General features: G+C 39.0%; 1 protein-coding gene across 1 annotated transcript in view; it reads left to right on the forward strand.

Annotated features, from left to right (window-relative positions):
• TMPRSS15 (transmembrane serine protease 15) overlaps window positions 1-22,643 on the forward strand; it is a 114,401-nt gene that overhangs the window by 80,855 nt on the left and 10,903 nt on the right. Inside the window, exons 20-22 of the mRNA XM_090270433.1 lie at window positions 15,167-15,262; window positions 18,116-18,165; window positions 18,329-18,503. Coding sequence (XP_090126559.1) covers window positions 15,167-15,262; window positions 18,116-18,165; window positions 18,329-18,503 — 321 coding nt within the window. The remainder of the gene's footprint in view (window positions 1-15,166; window positions 15,263-18,115; window positions 18,166-18,328; window positions 18,504-22,643) is intronic.

Raw genomic sequence — 22,643 nt, forward strand, 5'->3', positions numbered from 1 at the left:
AACATTTTCATTCCCTGCTATTTATAGCATGCATAAGTAAAAAGTACCTTGAACAACATTTTCATGTCTCTGATGAACATGAAAGAAAACGTTTTATACTGATGCAAGAGCAAATGTAAAAGAAACTTAGAATAGTAATTTTTAAAGCGATAGTTCTTAGTGAGGCACACAACCTTTGTTGCTTAACCAATGAATGAACTACACGGATGATTTGCCTTGCTAAGCCATTAAAAACTAGAAGTGAACAGGTCTGTACAGTTTTACATAACTTAGGAAATACTAATGTATTAAAATAGATTAGTTATATGTATCCTTGGTAGGCAGCATATGAATTGGTGTTCATTTTTAAATCCCGTAATAGTTCTGTGCTAGACATCATTCGTTCAAATATCAGAAATATTAAGCAGCTTCTCATTCTCAAACTCAATGTAAGAAATGGAATTACATCATACTCTCCCATTTCAGAAGCGTCTTGAAAATATTGAGGGTGAAGAGTAAAAAAAAAAAAATTAATAAGCTTTCCAAATAACTAGAGCATAATGATTTAATTTCTTATGTAAGCACAAAGCAATTTGTGTCCACAATTTACCACCGGTACTAGAAATTGAAAATAGAACCTGGTTTCCTATTAGTTTAAGAAGTTGGTAGACAAACTAGAGTTCCTGTTCTTATCATTGTCCCCAATTTTTCTACTATGTGGAAAAAAACCTTAACACAAAACAATGAGAATAATATATGGAAATTGGTAGAAAAAAATATAACTACTACCTTCAAATTTAAGTGGTTTTTAATTTGCTAATTTTGCACAGAAATAATTAACTAATATTATCTGTTATTTTTCATTTTCAAGGTCAACACTACAGGAAATTTTTTATTCTTAGCTGTGTTCTTAGTGTGAGATGGGTGATGGGAGAGGCTGAGGGCAAGATGGCGGGGAAAAAGTTATTTTACTTGGTTCATTCACCTGAAGTACAAATAATAACTTTGATGATTTTTTCCTATTTCAAAATTAACAGTGAATCAATTAAAATAAATAAGAAAACAATAGAAAAGCACAGTGATTTTATAACTTTCTAAGAGTAATATTTTGTAGGTTTATTTTCCGACAGGATTGGGGAAAGCAGAGTGGCTGGGTAATTATGTCTGCTATGGGCAAGGGAGTGAATGCTGATATGCCACTAACTTGTAATCCAAGGGCTGGATCTGCAGCTCCCAAACCTGGTTACACATAAGAATCCCCTAGTGTTGGTCCCAGGCATTTGGATTCAGAGTGGTCTAGGTCAATGGTTCTCAATATGCAATTTTAGGACCCCAAAAATAGCACCTGTAACACCTGAGATGTATGTAAAGAAATGTAAATTCTGGAATTCCACCTCAACCTACTCATCAGAAAGTCTAGAGTAAGGCTAGCAATCTGTGTTTGGATAAACCTTTCAAGTGATTCTGATGCAACCAAAATTTTGAGAACCATAATCTGGGGTAGGCATTCTTGTTCCAAACGTTCTTCTGTGTGTCATGAACACTTAGCAGTCTGGTGAAACCTACCAGCCTCTCCTTAGGTTCTTATTTTTAAGTGTATAAAGTAAAATATACATAATTACAAAGGAAGTTAATTTCATTCAAAAATCATTATTGAAATATTATGAATATGATATAGTAATATATATTTCTTCATTAAGGGATTAAATAAGATATACTGGTGTTTCTCATAATCACTGTAAGATTAGAGGTAAGGATAAGTGATATTTTTAGATATATGCAGCAACTGCAATGTAAAATGTAGATATCAAAATTATTGGTGCTGCTAATAATAGTTATTAGTCACCTACATTTGTATTGGAAGGAAAGACTAAATTTCAGTTAAAGGTTAGTAGAAATAAAGATGTAATTATTTCTCATACAACTACAAACCCCTACATATTATCACAGACAACTAGGGCCTCCAGAGACCCCAGCCGCACTCCTTGGCTGGTAAGAGGCACAGAGGTCTTGGGTCTTTACAGAGCTCCAGGTGATTCTGACAGAGCAGGTGAGCCCATGAAACTTTGGGTACTAGTCTTGGTAGAAAACATAAAACTTGTCCACAATATTTCTAAAATTTGTCAGTTTGCTTTAACCTGTTATTAAAAATAAAACAGTAAACATTTTTTCCTACTGCAGCCAGGTTGAGGACCATCTCTGAATTAATCCAGGGGATTCCTTAATTTGTCATTGTGACATCAGTCTATTTTAAGTCTCCGGAAAACCTTTTTTCCCCAGTAGACCCAAATAAAAAATAGGGAGTTTTAAAAGACCACTATAAAAAGAAGATCATTAAAGGGTAAAAAAATATATATCCATAGCTAGGGTTTCATGGCACAATGGCTTGCATGGGAAAATTAATTCCTGGTTTCTCTCATTAAATATTTGACAATATATTATTAGGAACTAAGGGACTCCTTTATGTGAAATGTCACTTAATACAATTCAGAGAGAATCTTCATTGTCTTTAACTTGACTTACACTTAACTTGTAACCCCAGAAGGATTTATATGGCAAGGAATTGCTGAAAATATAATTATTCACATAATCGATAGAGAACCCCACCGATGCTGTTCTGGAACAGTTGTGGAGTTCGAGTGCTCACTGCCAAGAAGTGTGACACCCAATACAAGAGTTTGGTGAAAAAGGAAAGGGATTGTTTATTTAAAGGTTATACAGATTTAGAATGGCAGATTTCTGCCGTTAAGTCTCACTCCCTTTAAAACACCCCAAAACACATAATACTGCCTCCCCTTGCCAAACCAGGCCAGTTTCAGAATACATCAGTCAGAGGTACTGCCTTTCAGAAAAAAAACAGAGAAGTCTGCAGCTCAGCACTCCTGGTCACAGTTCAGCTCCCAGCATCCCTCACAAATCCATGCTTGGCTTGGCGGGTCCCTGCATGGCTTCATCAGCAATGCTGCCACCTTCTCCAGGCAGACTTCCCAGCGGCCTTCTCTTTCTTCCTCCAGACCTCCTGGCAGACTCTTAATCCAAACCACATGGCTTCCCACTTACATACCAGACCACCTATCTTCCCCCTTACAGACCAGACCCCTTCTCTTTCATGCCACCCTCATTTTAAATGTTCGGCAGAAACTTCCTATGTGACCTCCTATCCAGCCCTTCCTATGGTGTGTTAGTGTCTGCCGTTTTTGCCAGTTCCCCAGTGTCTTTTACCTTCTTTCAGCTGCCACTGTTAGTCAAGACAAAAGTTCCCAGTGACGCAGGAGCATCCTAGGTAGGCATCCACCTCCCCTGGCTTGTCATGAGTCACTATAAGCTCTTAAAGTCACATGTACCTTTAGCCTTGGGCGGCAGTCTTCTTCCCTCTAGGAAAGCAATGGCTATTAACTTGCCACTGTTATGCAAAGTATCTTAACAGCAGTACCATCCACTTCCCCTTCCCTCAATCAAACATCAATAGACCACACCCAATCCTCCCACCCCAGCTCTGCACCCTGTTACATAACGAGTAAGAAAAATATCTTATATTTTGATACAATTGTGAGTTATCTACCAATATGTTTTCTGCAACATGTAGCCATTTAGTCTTTAAAAGTGGTTGTAGACTTTTTTTTTTACTCCAAAACTTTGTATTTACTCAAAGTCTATTTCATAAAAACAGCAAGAGAGTGTTTTCCCCAAGCCAGCATCCCTGACCATTCCCTTAGACCCGGTCATGTGTGGAGGGGGAAGCCTCTACATTCTAAAACTGAAACATGCAAGGACAGAGGAAAACTTCCCCTCCATAAAACGAATAACAAAGTTTTCTTGTTCATCCTATTTCCCTTCTAAAAATTATTTTCAACTGTTCAAACTGTATATATTCTATGAGACAATAAACAATTTTGAACAAAATTTATAAAATCGAATAAAATAATATACCTCTTTTCTTTCAATTTTTCCTTCTTTCTCTTTTCCTTATTTTTTTCTTTAGTTTTTGTTCCTTTCCTCATTTCCTTATTCTCTTTTCTCTCCTATTTTCTTCCATTCTCTTTTCTTTTTTAAAATAACTTTATCTTTTCAAAGGAAAGGGAAATGGTTTACAAATAAGAGTGTATGCAGTAATGGCAGTGTATGCACTGCCATTTACTAATTCGAGGCATGGCACTTGGAGGACATTTAAGAGATGTTTATTGTTGGGTGAGTATACCCAAGCAGGGTATTGGTAGTATCTACTTAGAAGGTTACACTGCCAGTTTTCTATTTTAGCCTGTAAATGCTGCCCTCAAGACTGTAAAGGAGGAAAGAGGAAGGACATCTCTAAAATCAGAGAAGGAAAACTCTGACCCCAAAAAACCTCCGCTGCCTTGCGGCATACCTCTTCAGGGGAAAGGCTAAGGGAGTAAACCCCGACAGAAAATCCGGAGCCGGAGTCCCTAAGGCGGTTTGACATTGTAGTCAACACCGGCAACTCCTGCGGCGCACCTGAAGCCAAGCTGTATTGACTTTGTCTTTCCCTTGGACCCTTCAGCTGCGAAGAGAGGGGGGGTCTGCTGCATGGGCAACAGCAGACCCTCCATATCACCCTGCCCAGGCTCTGTAGCTTCAGTTTCACTTGAGAGGACACTCCAGCGTCATCGCAAGATGTCGACTCAACACGGGAGGAGACAGATACCGGTTATAAGCTCATCCGATTGGCGAAGGAAACGAGCGCCAGGGGTCTCCTCTGACGGTGGGAGAGGTCATCGCACCTCACTGGACAGCTACTGTCTCGCCATGGCTCGCCTGCCCCACTGGGTGCATGGGGATCAGAGAGGCGCCTCTCGAAAAGTGGGCCACAAAACACCCGCACCAGTTAATTCCAAGCAAACAACAAGAAAGAAGCCTCCGGCTCTTCGCCTCGCTAGCTGGAACATCAGGACCATGTGCCCCGGACTTACTGCAGACCTTCCGTGGATCAAGGGTGCCAGGAAAACCGCTGTCATCGATAGGGAACTGGCACGACTACACATCGACATTGCGGCTCTACAGGAGACCCGGTTGGCCGACAACGGAACTATCAGAGAAACCAACTACACCTTCTACTGGCAAGGGAAGTCTCCGGACCAACCAAGACAGCACGGTGTTGGGTTCGCTGTGAAGAACACGCTTGTTAACTCCATAGAGCCACCCACAGGAGGCACAGAGAGATTACTTACCCTCCGATTGTCAACAACTTTCGGCCCAGTCAGCATTCTTAGCGCGTATGCCCCAACCCTCTGCGCCACCACCGAAGAGAAAGAACAGTTCTACCATGCACTGGACGAAGCGTTATCCAAGATTCCCAGAAGTAACGCTCTCTATCTCCTTGGAGACTTCAACGCAAGAGTAGGAGCCGACCACATGGCCTGGCCCACCTGCCTTGGAAACTTTGGGAGAGGAAAGATCAATGAGAATGGTCAGCGACTGCTTGAGCTTTTGTGTCACCACGGCCTGTGCGTGACAAACACATTCTTCAAGTGCAAAGAGATCCACCAGGTGTCATGGAGGCACCCCCGCTCCCGTCATTGGCACCAGCTTGACCTCGTCATCACCAGAAGAACGGATATTGGCAGCACCCTCCTCACCCGCAGCTACCACAGTGCAGACTGCGACACGGACCATGCCCTCGTGGTAAGCAAGGTGCGCATAATGCCGAAGAGGTTGCACCACTCCAAGATGAAGGGTCGCCCACGCATCAACACCAGTTGTGCCAGCAACCCAGTTAAGACCCAGCAATTCATCAACAAGATGGAAGATGCACTCGGCGAGGGAGTGGCGGCAGATGACATTATCGAATCCAATTGGCCACGTCTCCGCGACGCCATATACAACTCCGCCATTATTGCTTACGGGAAGAAAGAGCAGAAGAACGCTGACTGGTACGAGGCTCACTGGGAAGAAATGGAACCCGTGATCGAGGCTAAGAGGAAGGCCCTACTGGCTTACAAGGTCACGCCCACTCCCAGTACACTTCAAGCTCTACGGGCTGCCAGGAACAAAGTCCAGAAGACCGCCCGCCACTGTGCCAACACCTATTGGCTAAACCTGTGCAGAAGCATTCAGGAAGCCGCCGATATAGGCAACGCACGAGGAATGTATGAGGGTATCAAGAAGGCAACAGGCCCAATCCCCTCCAAGATCGCCCCCCTTAAGTCCAAGACAGGTGAGGTCCTCACTGACCAGGAACAGCAAATGCGGCGGTGGACCGAGCACTACCTCGAGCTGTACGCAACGAAGAACACCGTAACAGACACTGCTCTTAAAGCCATCCCAGACCTACCAGTCATGGAGGAGCTAGACACCCCACCTACTGCGGCAGAGCTCGGCAAAGCCATCGACCGCCTCGCTTGCGGGAAAGCACCAGGAAGCGACGGAATCCCTCCAGAAATCCTAAAGAGCGGGAAACCAGTCCTGCTACAGCCGCTCCACCATCTACTCTGTCTCTGCTGGAAGGAGGGTTACATCCCCCAGGATATGAGAGACGCCAACATTATCACCATGTACAAGAACAAAGGAGACCGCAGCGACTGCAACAACTACCGGGGCATCTCTCTCCTCAGCGTCGTCGGCAAAGTATTCGCCCGGGTCGCTCTTGCCCGCCTGCAGACCCTTGCTTCCCACGTCTACCCAGAGTCCCAGTGTGGCTTCAGAGCTGGCCGCTCAACAGTGGACATGATCTTCTCCCTACGCCAGCTGCAGGAGAAGTGTCACGAGCAGCATAAACCACTCTACCTCGCCTTTATTGACCTCACGAAGGCGTTTGATCTGGTCAGTCGAAGCGGACTCTTCAGCTTGCTACGGAAGATTGGCTGTCCACCACATCTGCTTGCTGTGGTCATGTCCTTTCACGACAACATGCACAGCACGGTGTCCTACAACGGCACAACCTCTGAGGCCTTCCCAGTCAGCAGCGGAGTAAAGCAGGGCTGCGTCCTCGCGCCTACGCTGTTCGGAATCTTCTTCTCCATGCTCCTCCAATACGCCTTTAAGGACTGCAGCGAGGGTGTCTTCATTCACACCAGATCCGATGGCAAGCTCTACAACCTGGCCCGTCTACGAGCCAAGACCAAAGTCAAAGAGGTGCTCATCCGTGAGATGCTCTTCGCCGACGACGCAGCTTTGACATCACACTCCGAAGAGGGACTCCAACAGCTAGTCACTTGCCTTTCCCACGCATGCAAGGAGTTCGGACTAGCCATCAGCCTGACGAAGACGAATGTTATGGCTCAAGGCACGGGGACTCCCCCATGCATCACCATCGACGGATACACCCTGGAGGTTGTCAACGACTTCACTTACCTCGGGTCCACCATCTCGAGCTCTCTGTCAGTCGACTTGGAGGTCAACCGGAGAATCGCCAGGGCAGCCACAGTTATGGCCAGACTGAACCGGCGAGCGTGGAACAATTCCAGCCTCACTGAGAAAACCAGACTGCGCATCTACCAAGCCTGCGTACTCAGCACTCTCCTCTATGGCAGCGAGACGTGGACCACCTACGCAAGGCACGAAAGGAAACTCAACAGCTTCCACATGAGGTGCCTGCGACGCGTCCTGCATGTCGCCTGGCAGGATAAGGTCCCCAACACCGAGGTGCTGAAGCGAGCCAATATGAGCAGTTTGCATGCAGTTCTTAGCGAGAGACGCCTCAGGTGGCTCGGCCATGTCAAAAGAATGGATGCAGGCCGTATCCCCAAAGACCTCCTCTACGGCGAGCTAGCAGAAGGCAAGAGGATGACAGGGCGCCCAAAACTGCGGTTCAAAGACATCTGCAAAAAGGACATGACACAATGCTCCATCAATCTCAACACATGGGAAGTTCAAGCAGACGACCGCCTAGCCTGGAGGCTCGCGGTCAGGCAAGGTACGTCACGCGCAGAGGCTGCGCGCAACGAGGAGGCGGCCCAGAAAAGATCGAGGCGGAAGCAGCGTCAGCAGCAGCAACAACGGCCATCTGCCTTCACCTGTACCAAGTGCGGCAGGGATTGTCACTCCCGAATCGGACTGCACAGCCATTCTCGGCGGTGCAGATAGACTCTCAAGAAGCTACGCCATCGTCTCTCGAGACGGACGGCTGCCGACGACGACGACGACGACGACGACGAGATGAAAACAAGGTCCAAAGGAAACAAGAGGCAGATTTATAAAACATTCAGGGTCAGAATAATTACCAATATTTGTGTCCAAGATTTCTGGTAACTCATGCCAAAAGGAAAACATCAAAAATTGTTTAACTTTCTTTCTGCAATAAGATAATGCTACCAGCTCCATAGGGAAGATAGATTTCTCCTGACACTAAATTCTAAAGGAAATGTTATATATATATATATATATATATATATATATATATATCCTTATAAGCTAATGATACTACATTGAAAATATATATATACTTAGAAAACTTCATAGTAAATGTGAAGTGTAAGTCATATGCCTCTTATTCAAGAATAAACTCCAATGGCAACTGAGAAAATAATGCTACAAATTGTTGGAAAGCACAAGACAATTCCCTCACTTTACCCTTCTTTAGTTCTTCTGGCCAGATTAGTTATAAAATAATAAAAGTGACACAAGATTATATTAAAAGGAGAAAGCCAGTTTCATAGGTGTGCACAGGAGAATTGCAATGAGGCTCAAAGAAGTGGCAAACGAAGCACTTGACTGTACTTTTTAGACAAACAATAGATTTGTGAGAAATTGACAAGACAAAGAAAGTCAGTGCTCATTAGAAATGAACCTAAGCAGGTTTGGATATTTGTTAATAAGGAATCTAAACAAAGTAGTGAATGAGTAAAGGCATTACAAGGTTTGTTTATACAAGCTTTTTGACTCTAGATTTTATAACTCTTGTGATAGGGTGTTTCCCAGTCCTTCAGAAGTGGGAGGCCATCTGTGGAAGTGGGGCTGATACTGTGTCTAAAGGAAAAGAATTTCCTGAAACCCACACAGGACGATCGGGCTCTGTGGCATTGTTCATTGGTGATGCACAATTAAGGGGGTTACCTTTCTGTCTCCCAATGTCCCATTTCCTTCTGTCTCACTATGGAAAAAGTCCAGTCTTACCTTTAGGGGAGGCAGGATAAATGCCAGTGCCCAGAGTTTATGCTCCATATTAAAGTGCAGTCCAGTCCAGCATCCCTCCAGCTTAGTGTGTGTTCCCAGCTGTGGTCCATGTGGCCATAGAGAAAACAGGTGTGTGCACCGTGCAAGTGCAGGTCACAAATAAGAGAGAAGGCACTTCTTTGTTCCCCTGGGTCATACCCAGGAGCTTGGGTTTGGGATGAACCAGGTGTTTTCCCAGAATCACCAATTAACTTCCCAAACTTTCACGGGCTTTGATAGGTCTACCCCCTTGTTAGACTGATAGGCCTCTTATGGTCCAGCACCTCCCTGTGCACCCCCCAATAATCCGGTACCTGATGAGGGAAAGGAGGAGTGGTGATCCCCTTGGCAGAGCAATGCTGTGATCCCCTCGGGTGTGAAAAGCTGTAGCCTCCTGGTGAAACAAACAGGCTCCTGCTTCCCAGTTTCTTAAGCTCAGTGCTTAGTCCCCTCCTCAGTATCTAGATCAATGCCGATGGTAACACCATTGTAAAGACTTAGTTCCAGCTTTTAGTGGGGCAAAGGAGTCAGACAGCTCTTGTTCTTGCTGCTTCTAATTTTTAGTTCAAAATAATCATTATGCCTTTGTGGAATATCTTGGGGCAGCCTGCCCTGGGCCCCAACAAAACGAATCAAGGATATAACAGGATTAAGACCAACTTGTCCAAGATGATCTCCCCTAAGTGTTACTTTTCAGCCATAGTTTTGGTAGGAGATACCAAGAGTTTGTTTCCTTCCTAATACCGCTACATCACTAAGATAACAGAGAGCAGCTACAGGCTGACCCATCAATTTCTCTCTTGTTCTTAATAGAGTAGCTTGCACAATGGAGGAAATTGATTAAGTGAAGATAATTTTTTCTGTTGGCATTTCTTTCCTTCTGTGTGTTACAGAATCTTAAGAGTTGAGGTCAGAAAATCTAAAGTTAATTAAGCTTACCTGTTTGCTAAAAGCAGTCAGAGTGCCGGGTGAGTGCTAGGTGTGGTGCTAAAAATGTGGCAATGAATCAGCCATTGTAGTTGAAATGTATCCAGTTCAGCCTGGTGTTTAACGAACAGCACACACGTCCTGACCCTCCTAGTGAGCAGCTTTTCCATCCTTTACCTTAAACCTTTTTAGTTCACTGATTCCCCAGCTTATTAAAATGCTCTCCCTTCCCTTCGTCTCTGCCAAATCAATCCTCTTCTTTCCCTCCCATCTGAAAAGGGCCATCCATTCTTCTTTTTCTTCAAAAAAAATTCTTTTCAGACTAATCCCACCTGGCTCAATTCATTACTTAAACCTTTTGGGAGTGTGAAATGAGCTAGTGCCTGGCGGCAGCGTGGACAGCATTGGTTACTCTTTTTTAGCTCTAATGTGCCAGAAGCTTCAAACATCCCTACCTAAGCTCCTGCTTTAGGCAGGAATTCTTATCACAGCTAACAGTCTGACGAGTGAGACAAAAGAGAGCAACCTAAATAGGGCCTGAAAAGAAAGGCAGAAGATTTAATGCTGTGAAAGGCGCCTTGGGATATCCTTCTTTCTGTCCCTGGAATTCATCTATGAGTATATTTTTTATACTCATTATAGAAACTCAAAAATAATAACAGTGAGTTGCATCTCTGTTTTTTTTCTCACATAGAATAAGGTTACCCTGAAGCTAGAGAAGCCCTTTGAGGGTGCACAAGCCATAAAAATGGTAATAAAGATTTAGAAATAGGTAGTCAGGGGACATTAGCATGTCAAAAAGTCAGTGCTGTCTGGGCCTTTCAATGTGATACCAAAGTTCTGATTTCCAAGAGCTATGCAAATATGTGATAGAGTTATCTAAACCTGCTGGGCTGGAACCTGTTTTCAGGATTTAAAATATGCCCACTCTAGTTGTAATCTTGACAGAGCACCTCTCTAAAAATTAACAACTAATTTCCTTGCAAGGAAAAAAAATTGAGGCCGGAACCCAGTTGCATGCTTTATATTCACAGAACTTAATATAAGATATTCTCTCTTCACAATTTAATCTTTCAGTTTGAAGATTTTGTTTCTTAAAACTAGTGACAACATGAAGTTATTGACCTTTTATTTTCCTAAGAACATTTTAAATTATATTTTTATTATCTCCATCATTTCTTAAAATGAGAAATAGTTCATTGTATACTTTTTCTGTCACTTATATTCTGTTTACTGTGAATACAAACTGAAGTAAATTGTGTCCAGCACCAAAAAAGGATGAGTTCAACTTGGCAGGATTTCAGACGCAGGTAGCCCATCTCATATTAAATTCCAAATTCTAATATCCAGAACTGACACCAGGAAATGTTTGCATGAACTGATGGCCTATATACACCATTCCTAGTTTTCTGATATCAATATTTCCTTTAAAAATGTAATTATTTATGTAATTACTTTATAAGTTTTTTCCAAAGGAGGTTTTATCTAATTATTCCAAATAACTCAAAACAATGTATCTGTACAGTTAACTGCAATCTATTTTCTCTAGTAAAATTTGAGACTAAAAATGTAGAGAAGACCATCTCAGAATATAAGATAATGTGTTTTTTAATATGCATACATAATCTCTATTGTTTTCATCCAGATAGTAAAAACATCACTATGAAAAAGTATTTTAGCATACCAAGGTAAAATAATTAGCATTTACTAAATTCTTTATTCTTTAAATATATTCTTTACTTACTATGGTTTTTATTAGTAAAGCTTTGTCTCTAGTCTTTCTTTATCCAGAATAGGTTTATGTTATAAATATACCTGCCAGTTCCATTATGGGGCAATGCCAGAGGTAGGTATGTAATTAATAGATACTAGATAAAAAAGTGATTTATGAATAGTTTTCAATATGTTTCAATATAATTTTGTCCATATATATTTTTTTTAATATTTGGAGAAATTAATGCATCTCCCTCAGGGTCTATCTTAAAAGAGACAGACAAGGGATAGAATAAAAACAGCTAGAGATAATTGAAATGTCTTAAATCCATATCTCTGAGGTATATTTGCAATGAATTACCCTTCAGGAAGTCCCTCCACATACACTAAGTCCTCACTTAACATTGTCAATAGACGCTGCGACTTTACGTGAAATCTGAAGTATAATGAAACAAATTTAACAATAGGCTAATTGATATAAATAAAATTTAAGTTCTTGATATTTCATCAACATTATGATGAATTGATGTTAAACAAAATTACTGAATTCAAGGACCTGCTATAGTTATGCATGTTGTCAAATGACCAAACTAAAACAATTTAGTAATACATTTGAAGTCCTGTCCTTTATTCAAAGTAAATCAATTCATGTATTGGGAGGGGGACAATACCTAGAAAACAATAGAACACCATTCCCATGGGATTTGAAGCAAGAGCAAGTTTTACAAAACATTAATAGAGTCAACTTGGAATCAGAACATGATTGGCTAGGAGGTTGAAGACTTCCTTACCAGGCTAGCAGGTCCTATTTTCTAGGGAAAGGTAAACTAGCTAAAGCTGAGTGGGAGGACTATGATTTGTGTATGTTAGGTTTCTTGGACAGTAAGACTTCCTGTAAGGGTGTGCTGACTTAGGTTTAGATTTCTGACTTGGGCCAGACTACCAAGATAGCTTTCATTTTATGGGTCCTGATACATGAATTAACTTTATCGGTGCCTTAAAACAAATTGTTTAGTAGGTCACTAGAAGCCAGTTTGGAAGCCAAAAGTAGACCTCTAGTAAGGGAAGACATAGATATTATATTTAGCTATGATAGTGGTTCCCTGACTAACAAGCATGAGAACCACCTGGGGGGGTTTGTTAAAAGAATGGATTACTGGACATCACCCCAGAGTTCCGATGTGGTGGGTCTGAAGTGGGGCCAGGCAATTAGCATTTCTGATACATTTTTCTAGTGAGGCTACTGCTGCTTGTCTGGAGAACATACTTGGAAAATCCTCGGTCATGGAGAGTCAAAAACAGAAAATGATCCAGAAAAATGTCTAACACATGTAAGCATTCAGCAGAAGTATACTGGGAACATGAGCAAAAGCTATGAAAGAAGACAGATATCTCAAAGGGAGATTGCAGGGTAACCAGGACCCATCAACTTTACCTCTGCAGCCAAGATGTGCACTAGTAAACCAATTCCAACTTGCTCTTCAAATTGGACGGGCATTCTTTGTTCTTAAAAGCCAAGATTGGACTAATGAATTCTACCAGAAGCTGCTGCACCAATGGTACAATTCAAAGTCTCTAAGATCTGTTTTTATCCACATTCTGCTTTCCTTAAAAGTGTGAGTCCTTAAATATACGGCTTCTACAGTGGTGAAGTCCTTGCTGATCTAGAACATCCCTGACCTTATACGCTCTCTACTGCCATTTGACATTTTTATGTCTGTTTCATTTTCTGAAATGTAACAAATACATTTTACATAAATTCTCAAATAAAATGACTGTCCTGCCCACAAGGGAGGAACATCTTACTCTTTAACAATAACATAAACAATACTAATCTTCTCTTGGTAAATCCATTTCAGGTTTTAATCAAATAAATAGTTATTAATTTGCGTGTTTGAATTACTTTTATCTGCTTAGCACAAAAGGTAAAAAGAACATATATCAGAAATCCCAAGCAACCAAAAAAATACATGATTAGGACATTTAAAAATGTTAAAAGAGTGAGAAATTTTTTATAACTAAAATGAAACTTAGGGCTAGAATCGAACAACAATATAACATCCAAAACATTTACTTACTATTCTAAGGGCTTCATATTTCCCATGTTATTTAATCCTTACAGCATTGTATCCTCATTGTAAAGATGAGGTAGCAAAAGAACTGACTGATTGAGAATCTGTCTAATTGTACTACTGGTAGAACCAAGATTTTAACCCCATAGTCTGGCTCAAAGCTCACATCTCTTACCCACAACTCACATTACTAATCATTAAATCAGTCTTAACCATTAATTACAGTATTAAACATTTATTTTAAACTCCACTGTTCCAGGACAAACATTCCTTCAGTTTCTTTAAGGCATTGCCTCACCTGAAAGAGAGAAGAAACACCCTCTACCAAGGTTTTTTCATCTTAGTGATCATAACATCTATGGGTAATCCTTGAAAATCCCTTACACAGGTAGAAAAGGGTGAGTGTTGGCTTAGTCTACAGAAAACATTAAACCTTCTTTTATGAAGAGGCAATGGTGGGTCCATCATCTCCCTGCTAACCAGTACAAAATGGCAGAAATTAAGATTTTCCAGCCCAAAGGCGTAGTTTTATATGAAGATTAAAATCTGGGATAAGTAGAAGGCAGAAAACAAGATTAGGAGTTGAGAAGCTGAGAGTCTCCAGCTGAACCCCAGGAAGAGAGTCAGGATCATTGAGAGAAATCTCCAATTAAAACTCACAGTTGAGAGTGTGATGTAACAGATTTTCAGGGAAAAGAAAGACTAGGGATTTAATGGCTTTCGTTACATGGAGGGATCTCTTTCGCCATCCCACTGGCTCACCAGTTGACACTTGGAGATCCAGACTACATACTTTCTTTTTCAGAGCCACCCAAAACTTCTGGCTTTAAGTGAGAGTTTGTTAGGCTTTAACTTGAAAAAAATATGAAAAACAAAGTGACATTTGAAATTAAACACAGTTTTCTTTTTTCTAGACTGTTCTTTGGCAACATGCATTTTTTTAAAAGACAAATTACACTCGATAGGGACAAAGTTTAATAATTATGATGTAGCAAGTCTATGAGGTTGTCATTAAAATTGATCATTAGGGAAATTATTGTATAATATAAATATGTTAAATGAAAAAAATTCAGACACCCAAGTTATCTATACACTGATTTTAACACTGTTAAGTAAAATATAAGCATATAAATAAAAAGTTGAGGTATTAAGCAAAAATTAAAATTATATCTATGTCATAGATAATTCTACTAATTTGTATCATCTTTTAGATAGCAACATACTTGAAGATTTATATTAAAATGTTAATTTATTTATATGGAATTCTGTAATTTCTTCAATGTCCACGGCATTGAGTAACTAAAGTTTAGTTCATGGTTTTTGTGTGTGTGTGGTTTTGTTTTATCTATATGTGTGTTTTTCCCTAGGACTGAAAACTCTTCAATGCCTGTCTTATCTACTGGAGGTGGACCATTTGTAAAACTAAACAAAGCACCTAATGGCAGCTTAATACTAACACCAAGGTGGGTCTCAAGAGCTGTTGTTGGCCACGTTGTACATGGACTGCAAAGAAAATAAATTTTGAAGCCTATCATACTTTAATTCCATCATGTACTAGTCACATAATTTGAAAGTTAACATTTTTATTCTTTGGGTAGTCTCAAAAAGTCTCTAATTGATCCTATCTGATAACATTACCTAATCCCCATATAAATGCTAAGACAGTCAAATGAGATATTGTATATGTAGTTTAGCACACTGATAGCTCTCCAGTAAATTCTAATTCCATACCCTTTTAATCCTTACCTTCAAATTCATAAACAAGTAGATGCCATTAAAAACAATTGTGAGAGGTGGGATAAATCAGTCCAATTTGAATCAGATTAATGAGAACAACACAAATTAGCTATCAGCAAAAGAGAAGGTCATGGTAATCTTTTCTCTGCCTTCCAAATAGACATGGATATGAAGTGAAGCAGTTCAGGCTTCTAGTTGTGCTTACAAATTCTCTTTTGCTCTTTAAAATTAGGTTCACTTTTATAGCATTTACTAATGTTTTAAAAAGCAACATTCTTTCCATATCCAAAGTCCGTACTGTGTGTGTGTTTATGTTATTTGAAGAAGACAACATTTACAGACATAGCTACTTTAATCTTTCATGACATCCACAAGCCAGAGAGGTCCTCAATCCCATCCTCGATTAGCAATGTTATACTGAATTAGTGAAAATCAGACATATATACATTTATTTAGTTAGGTAGTTAATTTATTTATGTATGTATTCATTACATTTATTACCCTATGAAAACTGTTGTTTTTGAAAACACCCTTGCACTAGTGGCTGTGATAAAAATAATAATAATAATAAGGAAAGAAAGAGCACTAGGAAGATGAGGAAACAGAAGTCCCGTGTTGGTAACTGACGAGCAAGTTCACAAAGCCTGCAGGCAACAGAGAGATTCTAACCCAAGGCAGTCTGACTCAAAAGCCCTCTACTCTTTCACTGTACTGTGCTGTCTTCTAAATTCCCGAAGTAACAGCTCCCTTGAAATAGCAGTTCCAGAAAGGAGAGAGGAAAAAAAGTTAAAGCTTTTCAACAACAAAAAAGGCTATGTTGTTGAGCCTCTATTGGGAGAGAAATGAGTTCACTTCATCAACACAACAGATATAAATCCGCCCATTTATGTCACAGTATTGCTTCCACTGGCCTAAGAGAAAGACACAAGATTATGGCATTGTCTTTCTTCCTGTCTGGAGAGATAACCCAGCTCTGACTCCACTGCCAAAGGCCAGAACAGTAACTCTGTTTCTCTCTAAATACACCTGCACAAACAGGGAATTCACTGTTCATTCTGACCATAGGTTCAGCAACTCACTCCTCCATATTGAAAGACTCCGTGTGTATGTTTGTGTATGAAATTTTTGACTACCAAAATGCATGGCGATTGAAATGTAAGGTTCACCATACATTTCTGGTTAACTCTTAAGCTAACCAGAAACTTGTCTGTGCTTCATAAAAAAAAAAAAAAAAAAAAAAAAAAAGAACAACAACAACAAAAAAAAACAGTTTTATACATACCACAGAGATTTTCTAATATCTAAGAATGATGAACCATTTTGAATATGGATTTTCATTGATGAGTACTATAGATATAGAAGGAATTAGGATAACACTTGACTCATCCCAGAAATTACTTCTCTCTCTACAAATGTGTAGATAATAGAAGAGGATTTATTGAGGCATTTTCTTTGCAGAATTCTGAATATGTATTGATAGGTTTAAATCTAGATAGATATGCATACATGCATATTGTTTATTAATAAAATATAAGAATATGTATTTATATTTCCATTATAATTATCTACTATTCTAAAGGATAGGTCAATCAGACCCCATGATGCATGTGGTTTGAAATTAACCTTATCACGTGTTTTCCAGGAAACTGAATGGCTTTGGTTGTGCTTATGATCTCATATGAATCTTGGGTCTTATTTTATGTTGTTTTGGTTTTTTCTAAAATTTTAAGTATCTAGACAACATGCACAGCATATATAGTTAAATATATAAATAGAAATTATTAAAATAATAGGTGTGCACATGTGTGTGTTTTAATGTGATTAATATGTGCAGTAGCTGCATGAAGAAATAGCAGGGCAAGTACTTTAATTCCTTGTATTAGACTGATCTCTAGTGGTTAGTAAGTATAACACATTTTGAAACAATTTTTTGTTTACATTTTTGTTTAAAATGCAATTACTGGCTTTGAATAGTTGGTATCCAACCATTTATCAGGTAGTGAGTTTCTGAAGTATTGATCACTAGACTTTATTTTATATTTACCTATTTATGTGTTTACCTCCAAAAGCAGGACCTGTGATTAATTTATCATTGAATTCCCTGAATGAAGTTCACAGTCCCGCCCACAGAGTGAGGAACTAAGCAGTTGTCTGATTAGAAATATTAAGGCATATTCTGTGCTATAGAATGATGAAATCCAGTGTTGGTTAGAACAAATGAACAATAGCTATCATTTATTGAGTGTCCATTGTGTGTAAGGCACAATAATAATTCCATTGAAAAAATTTTTACTTCCCAGAAAATCACAATAAAGTAAGTCCCATATATGAATGACAAAAGGGAGTCTCAGGGATATTGGACAACTTACCCAGATTATGAAATGTAAGTGGTAAAGACACAAGCTCGGTTCTATTTGACTTTGAACTGAGGATTTTCTGCTTTGTATTTCAGCCTCCACACATTTTTATAAGATACTTAAAAGTTCATTTAACCAAAAAAGGTAGGATACCCTACACTATGTTATGCTTTAAAATCTTAGGGACATAATTTCTGAAATATAATTGTTTTTCTATTGCAGTAAACAGTGTTTACAGGATTCACTGATTCTGTTACAATGTAACCATAAATGTAAGTAAACATTTTGTCATTTTTTTCCCTAAGATTTCAGTTTAAATTTTTGAATAGAACTGGTATTTCACCAGAAGTTATTTTATAGTAATCCACTCAATTTTCATGATCAGAGAAAATTCACCAAAATAAAGCAGAGCTCTTTCTTCAATTATTTTAATAGCATGTGGGAAAAAACTAGTGACTCAAGAAGTCAGCCCAAAGATTGTTGGAGGAAGGAATGCCAAAGAAGGAGCCTGGCCCTGGCTGACGGCTTTGTATTATAACGGCAAACTGCTCTGTGGTGCTTCTCTGGTCAGCAACGACTGGCTGGTGTCTGCAGCTCATTGCGTGTATGGGTGAGTGTGACATCATCGTGTCCCTTTCAAAATGAGATGACCACAGTGTTGTGCATTTCATGTTCATGTAGCCTCACAAATCCATTTCATCAGGAAAATCTTAACCACTACTTATGACATTATAAACTTTCCAATCATTTTCCCACTAAAATCATGCATAAAATAGAGTTTAATTAAAAATCATTCTTTGTTCGATATTTGCATCAAGTGTTATGTTTCCTACATACATAATAACTGAAAAGTAAGCATTTTTAAAGGTGTAAAATTAGTATTTAGTGTATAAATTATAGTGGCTATCATTCAATTAAGTCGATATATATTGTCAGCAAACTTTTAGTATGAAAAAGCTCTCTAGTAACAAATAAATTGTACTCTAAAAATTTATGTTTAAAGACTTAATTATGAGTGAGGATAAAAATGTTTACTTAGTTCTCAAGTCAGATCTATTTTGATACTACCCATAATGAAAACTTAGACCTAATATCAACTATATCTAATTCTTTTCTTTGTAACATGACAAAATACACGTTAAATTCTAGAATTTATTCTCCTTCTAGAAGCAACCACTTCTAAAGCAAAGCCACAGGAGAAAACAATGTGCATAGAGGGGGCAGGGAGAAAGGGAGGAGAAAATAAATATTCCTCAGCCCAACAACTGGTTAATTCCCTTCTTCTGCATGAAAGAAGGAACCTCTTTAGTTAACCCCATTCTAACACTTCTGAATTATGTCAGATAAAATGCTGGTGTGCTCACAGAAAATTCATAAGCTGTGCCCTAGGACAATTTCCTGCTCCTTACTAAGCAGAAGAAGACTCAAGAAAATGGCCATCCTTGTGAGGATTACAATGAGCCTTTTCTAAGGGCATCCAGAAAAAGAAACATGTGCCCAGAATTGAAGATGTAGCTGTAGTTAATCACATTAAAAAACAACTCCCTACCAATACAAATATTAGAAATTCTTTTATAGATGGGAACAAATTGTCACAGAGAAGGTATGGGAAGTTGGGAGATAGGGAGTGACAGTGACAATGAGTACTAAAGGATTGACTCTATGCCTAATACTCACTGTACAGAGTGAGAGTAAATTTGAATCCATAATCCTAGGAACTTGAAAATGAGGACCGTCCTCCAAGTCACACATTGGCCTATTACCTGAGCCTCAAAGGAACTGTCCGTGGTGCTGAGCATCTATATGTAAAGCTCTCTGATTCGATGCCCTGAGCTTTATAAGTCAGTGACTAAACTACAGCCTCTCCCCTATATAAAGTGCACCTTCTTAATGTTTGCTGCCTCCTAATAACTTATATTTTAATCTGTTTTCAACCAGAACATAACAAGCATACATAGCAGTCAATTTGCCCATCCCTGCTAAACATGACTAACTTTTACCTATATATCCTCTATGTCTTAAGCATGTGACAGATGGGTAATCTATATCCTAACTGTATTACAAGTCAAAGATATCTTTAGCTAAACACTCGGTGCTTTCTGTCGCACAAAGGTAGGTATTAGTAAGTTAGCAATCTCCTATATTAACCTGGAATTTGGCAACTTTGTTTGATGTTCTTGTAGAGCATATACTTTCTAAATGTCAACCAGGCTTGCAGTAATTTTAGCCACATCTTTCAATTACTTACCTCACAAATGTATTTACTGTGCGTCAATGATACCAATATTATATCTTTTTCAGACCACAAATATACAAAAAACAGCTTCATTTAATATAAACCCATGTTCATTCATATAGGACATGTCTTTTCACACAATTTTGATTTGAACACAAGCAAACAAAGGTAAGCTGTAATAGAATCGTGTCACACTGGCATTTTCCCTCTCTTCAGCCCCTCAACGGCATTATTTCTTCTTTCTATAGTTGCCACGAGTTCTGGTTTCTTTTCACTTCATGGCTGCTCTAACCAAGCAAGAAATTTTCTGATATTATTTTAGATATATGATCAAAAACTATTTTTACCAGTGTGCCAATACTGCCTATTTATATTTTTAAAATCCTAACTGTGCAGTGAAACGCTTCACTTCCTATTATGTAAAAGGAAGAACCCAAATGAAGCAACTTCCTGAAATCATACTACACAAGTGACTTGGCCTCCATGTAAACCTCTTCCAGGTCGTTTAACCTACAGCTCTCCTCTTCATACATTCTTATTGCCCACGCTCCCATTTCCATCCAGCCTCGGTATTCTTGGATGATCCCGAACAGCCCTGTGCCTGTTGTTTCTCTATCACTGACTTGTCTTTTTTTCCAAACTTAAAAGAGAGATTTGGGAACCATCGACCAATTTGCCATGGTTTAAAAAAAAAAAGGTGGACTCTGAACCAGAGGACAGGGTTTTGATTCTACCTATCCTACTGATCTCATATTACTTGGTATCTCTGCATTTCAGTATCCTCATCTGTAGGGTGTTTATAAAGGATATCTACTTTCTAAGGCAACTGTCAGGAAAAATTAAGATGCTGCAACACTTTTGCATAGTGTGAATATGAATATGTGATAAAAACTTTATTGTGCTGCTCTTTCTACATTGAAAGGTCTAAGAAAAAAGAGCTTAAGTCTTGCCGAGAGACATTAATCATATTTATTTTACAAGTATCTTATATTGATTAATTTCAACAGACATACAAAATTGCAAATAATGGTACAAAGAACTTTATTATACTTTCACCCAGATTCACTAATAGTTTAAATTTTATGCTGTAAAATCTTTCTTATTCTTTCTCTCCAGTCTAGAGAGTTTTTTTCTCAACCATTTGATGGTAGGTTAAACATTGTGCCCCTTTACCATTAAATATGTATATGTACTTTTACTACGAACAAGGATAATCACAGAAAATCATGGAAATTCAACATTAGCTAAAAAAACAGTTATTTAATCTGCTGTATGTATTCATTTTTGTCAATTGTCCCAAATGTGCCCTTCACAACATTTTTGGTTTGTCCATATTTTTGTCAACCAAGAACCAATCCATGATAATGCACTGCATTTAGCTTATATGTCCCTTTTGTCTTTTAAAATATGAAATAGCATGTATATCTTTCTTCATTTCTTAGCCTTTCTGGATTTCTTGTTTTTGATATATATTTTTTAATATGGGCAAGAATTTTGTAGAAAATTCTTATATTTGGGAAAACCCTTTAAGTTGCTACCTTATCAGTCATGAAATATCACCATTTTTGAAAACTCTTTGCTTTTTGTCAAAATAAGATGTTACAGGTTCATTTGTGTTTCCCCTGCCCTAACTTTCAAATCAAGCTTTCTAAAAGAAACCCTAATTTCACTTAGCTACTTGCAGCTCCTTCTATATTTAAAAAGAAGATACTGTATGCTCATTGCTACCGCTTTTATGTCCTGCTCCTAGACCCTCTTAATGGATACAACTGTATATCTGTAAATATGAACTCAAAGATAGCTCCAACTAAAATAAAATACCACAGGATATAGTATTTTCTCTTTCCATGTTGTAACTGTTTTCTCCAGTAATAGGAAATTTTGCATCTACTACTCACAAAATATTTATGGATTTTCTCAAGCTTAGAACATAAGAAGTTGTTTAAAAATTGCTAACCCTACTTCTGTGTTAAGCAAACTCTCCAACCAACCAGAGTTTAGTATTTATTTTTCATTTTTTTCAACTGACATATAGCAAATGCATCACCTCAAGTGTACAATTTGATGAGTTTTGACATAAGACACTTTCATCACCTGGAAAGTACTCTTATACTTCTCCCAGTCACTCGCCATTTCTGCTTGCAGAAGCAACTACTCTTGTTTCTTGTGTAAGCAGTTATATATAGATTTACAGTCAGGATTACATCTATTGACTAGAAATATATCAATGATGAAATGATCCATAGAGAGTCCTCTTGCCAGTTTTTTATCGTTATTAATTTAATTTTAATTTTAATTTAATTTGTGTGTGTGTGTGTATAATCACTTGTGCTGACATGACTTAATATCAAAACAAGAAACCTCAAGAAGGCTTGCTATTGCTGTTGACAAGACTGGAGATGTTGGCAGCTAGGTGCTAAGCCCTGGTGAGGTCTCAGGAGGTTGTGGCAAATGGGATTGGAGACCATTTGGGGGACTGATGAGTGCTATTATCTAATGAGGCTTTTGTGTGGA

Source organism: Furipterus horrens, unplaced genomic scaffold, assembly GCF_987537825.1.
Source record: "Furipterus horrens unplaced genomic scaffold, mFurHor1.1.pri manual_scaffold_1, whole genome shotgun sequence".
NCBI lineage: Eukaryota > Metazoa > Chordata > Mammalia > Chiroptera > Furipteridae > Furipterus > Furipterus horrens.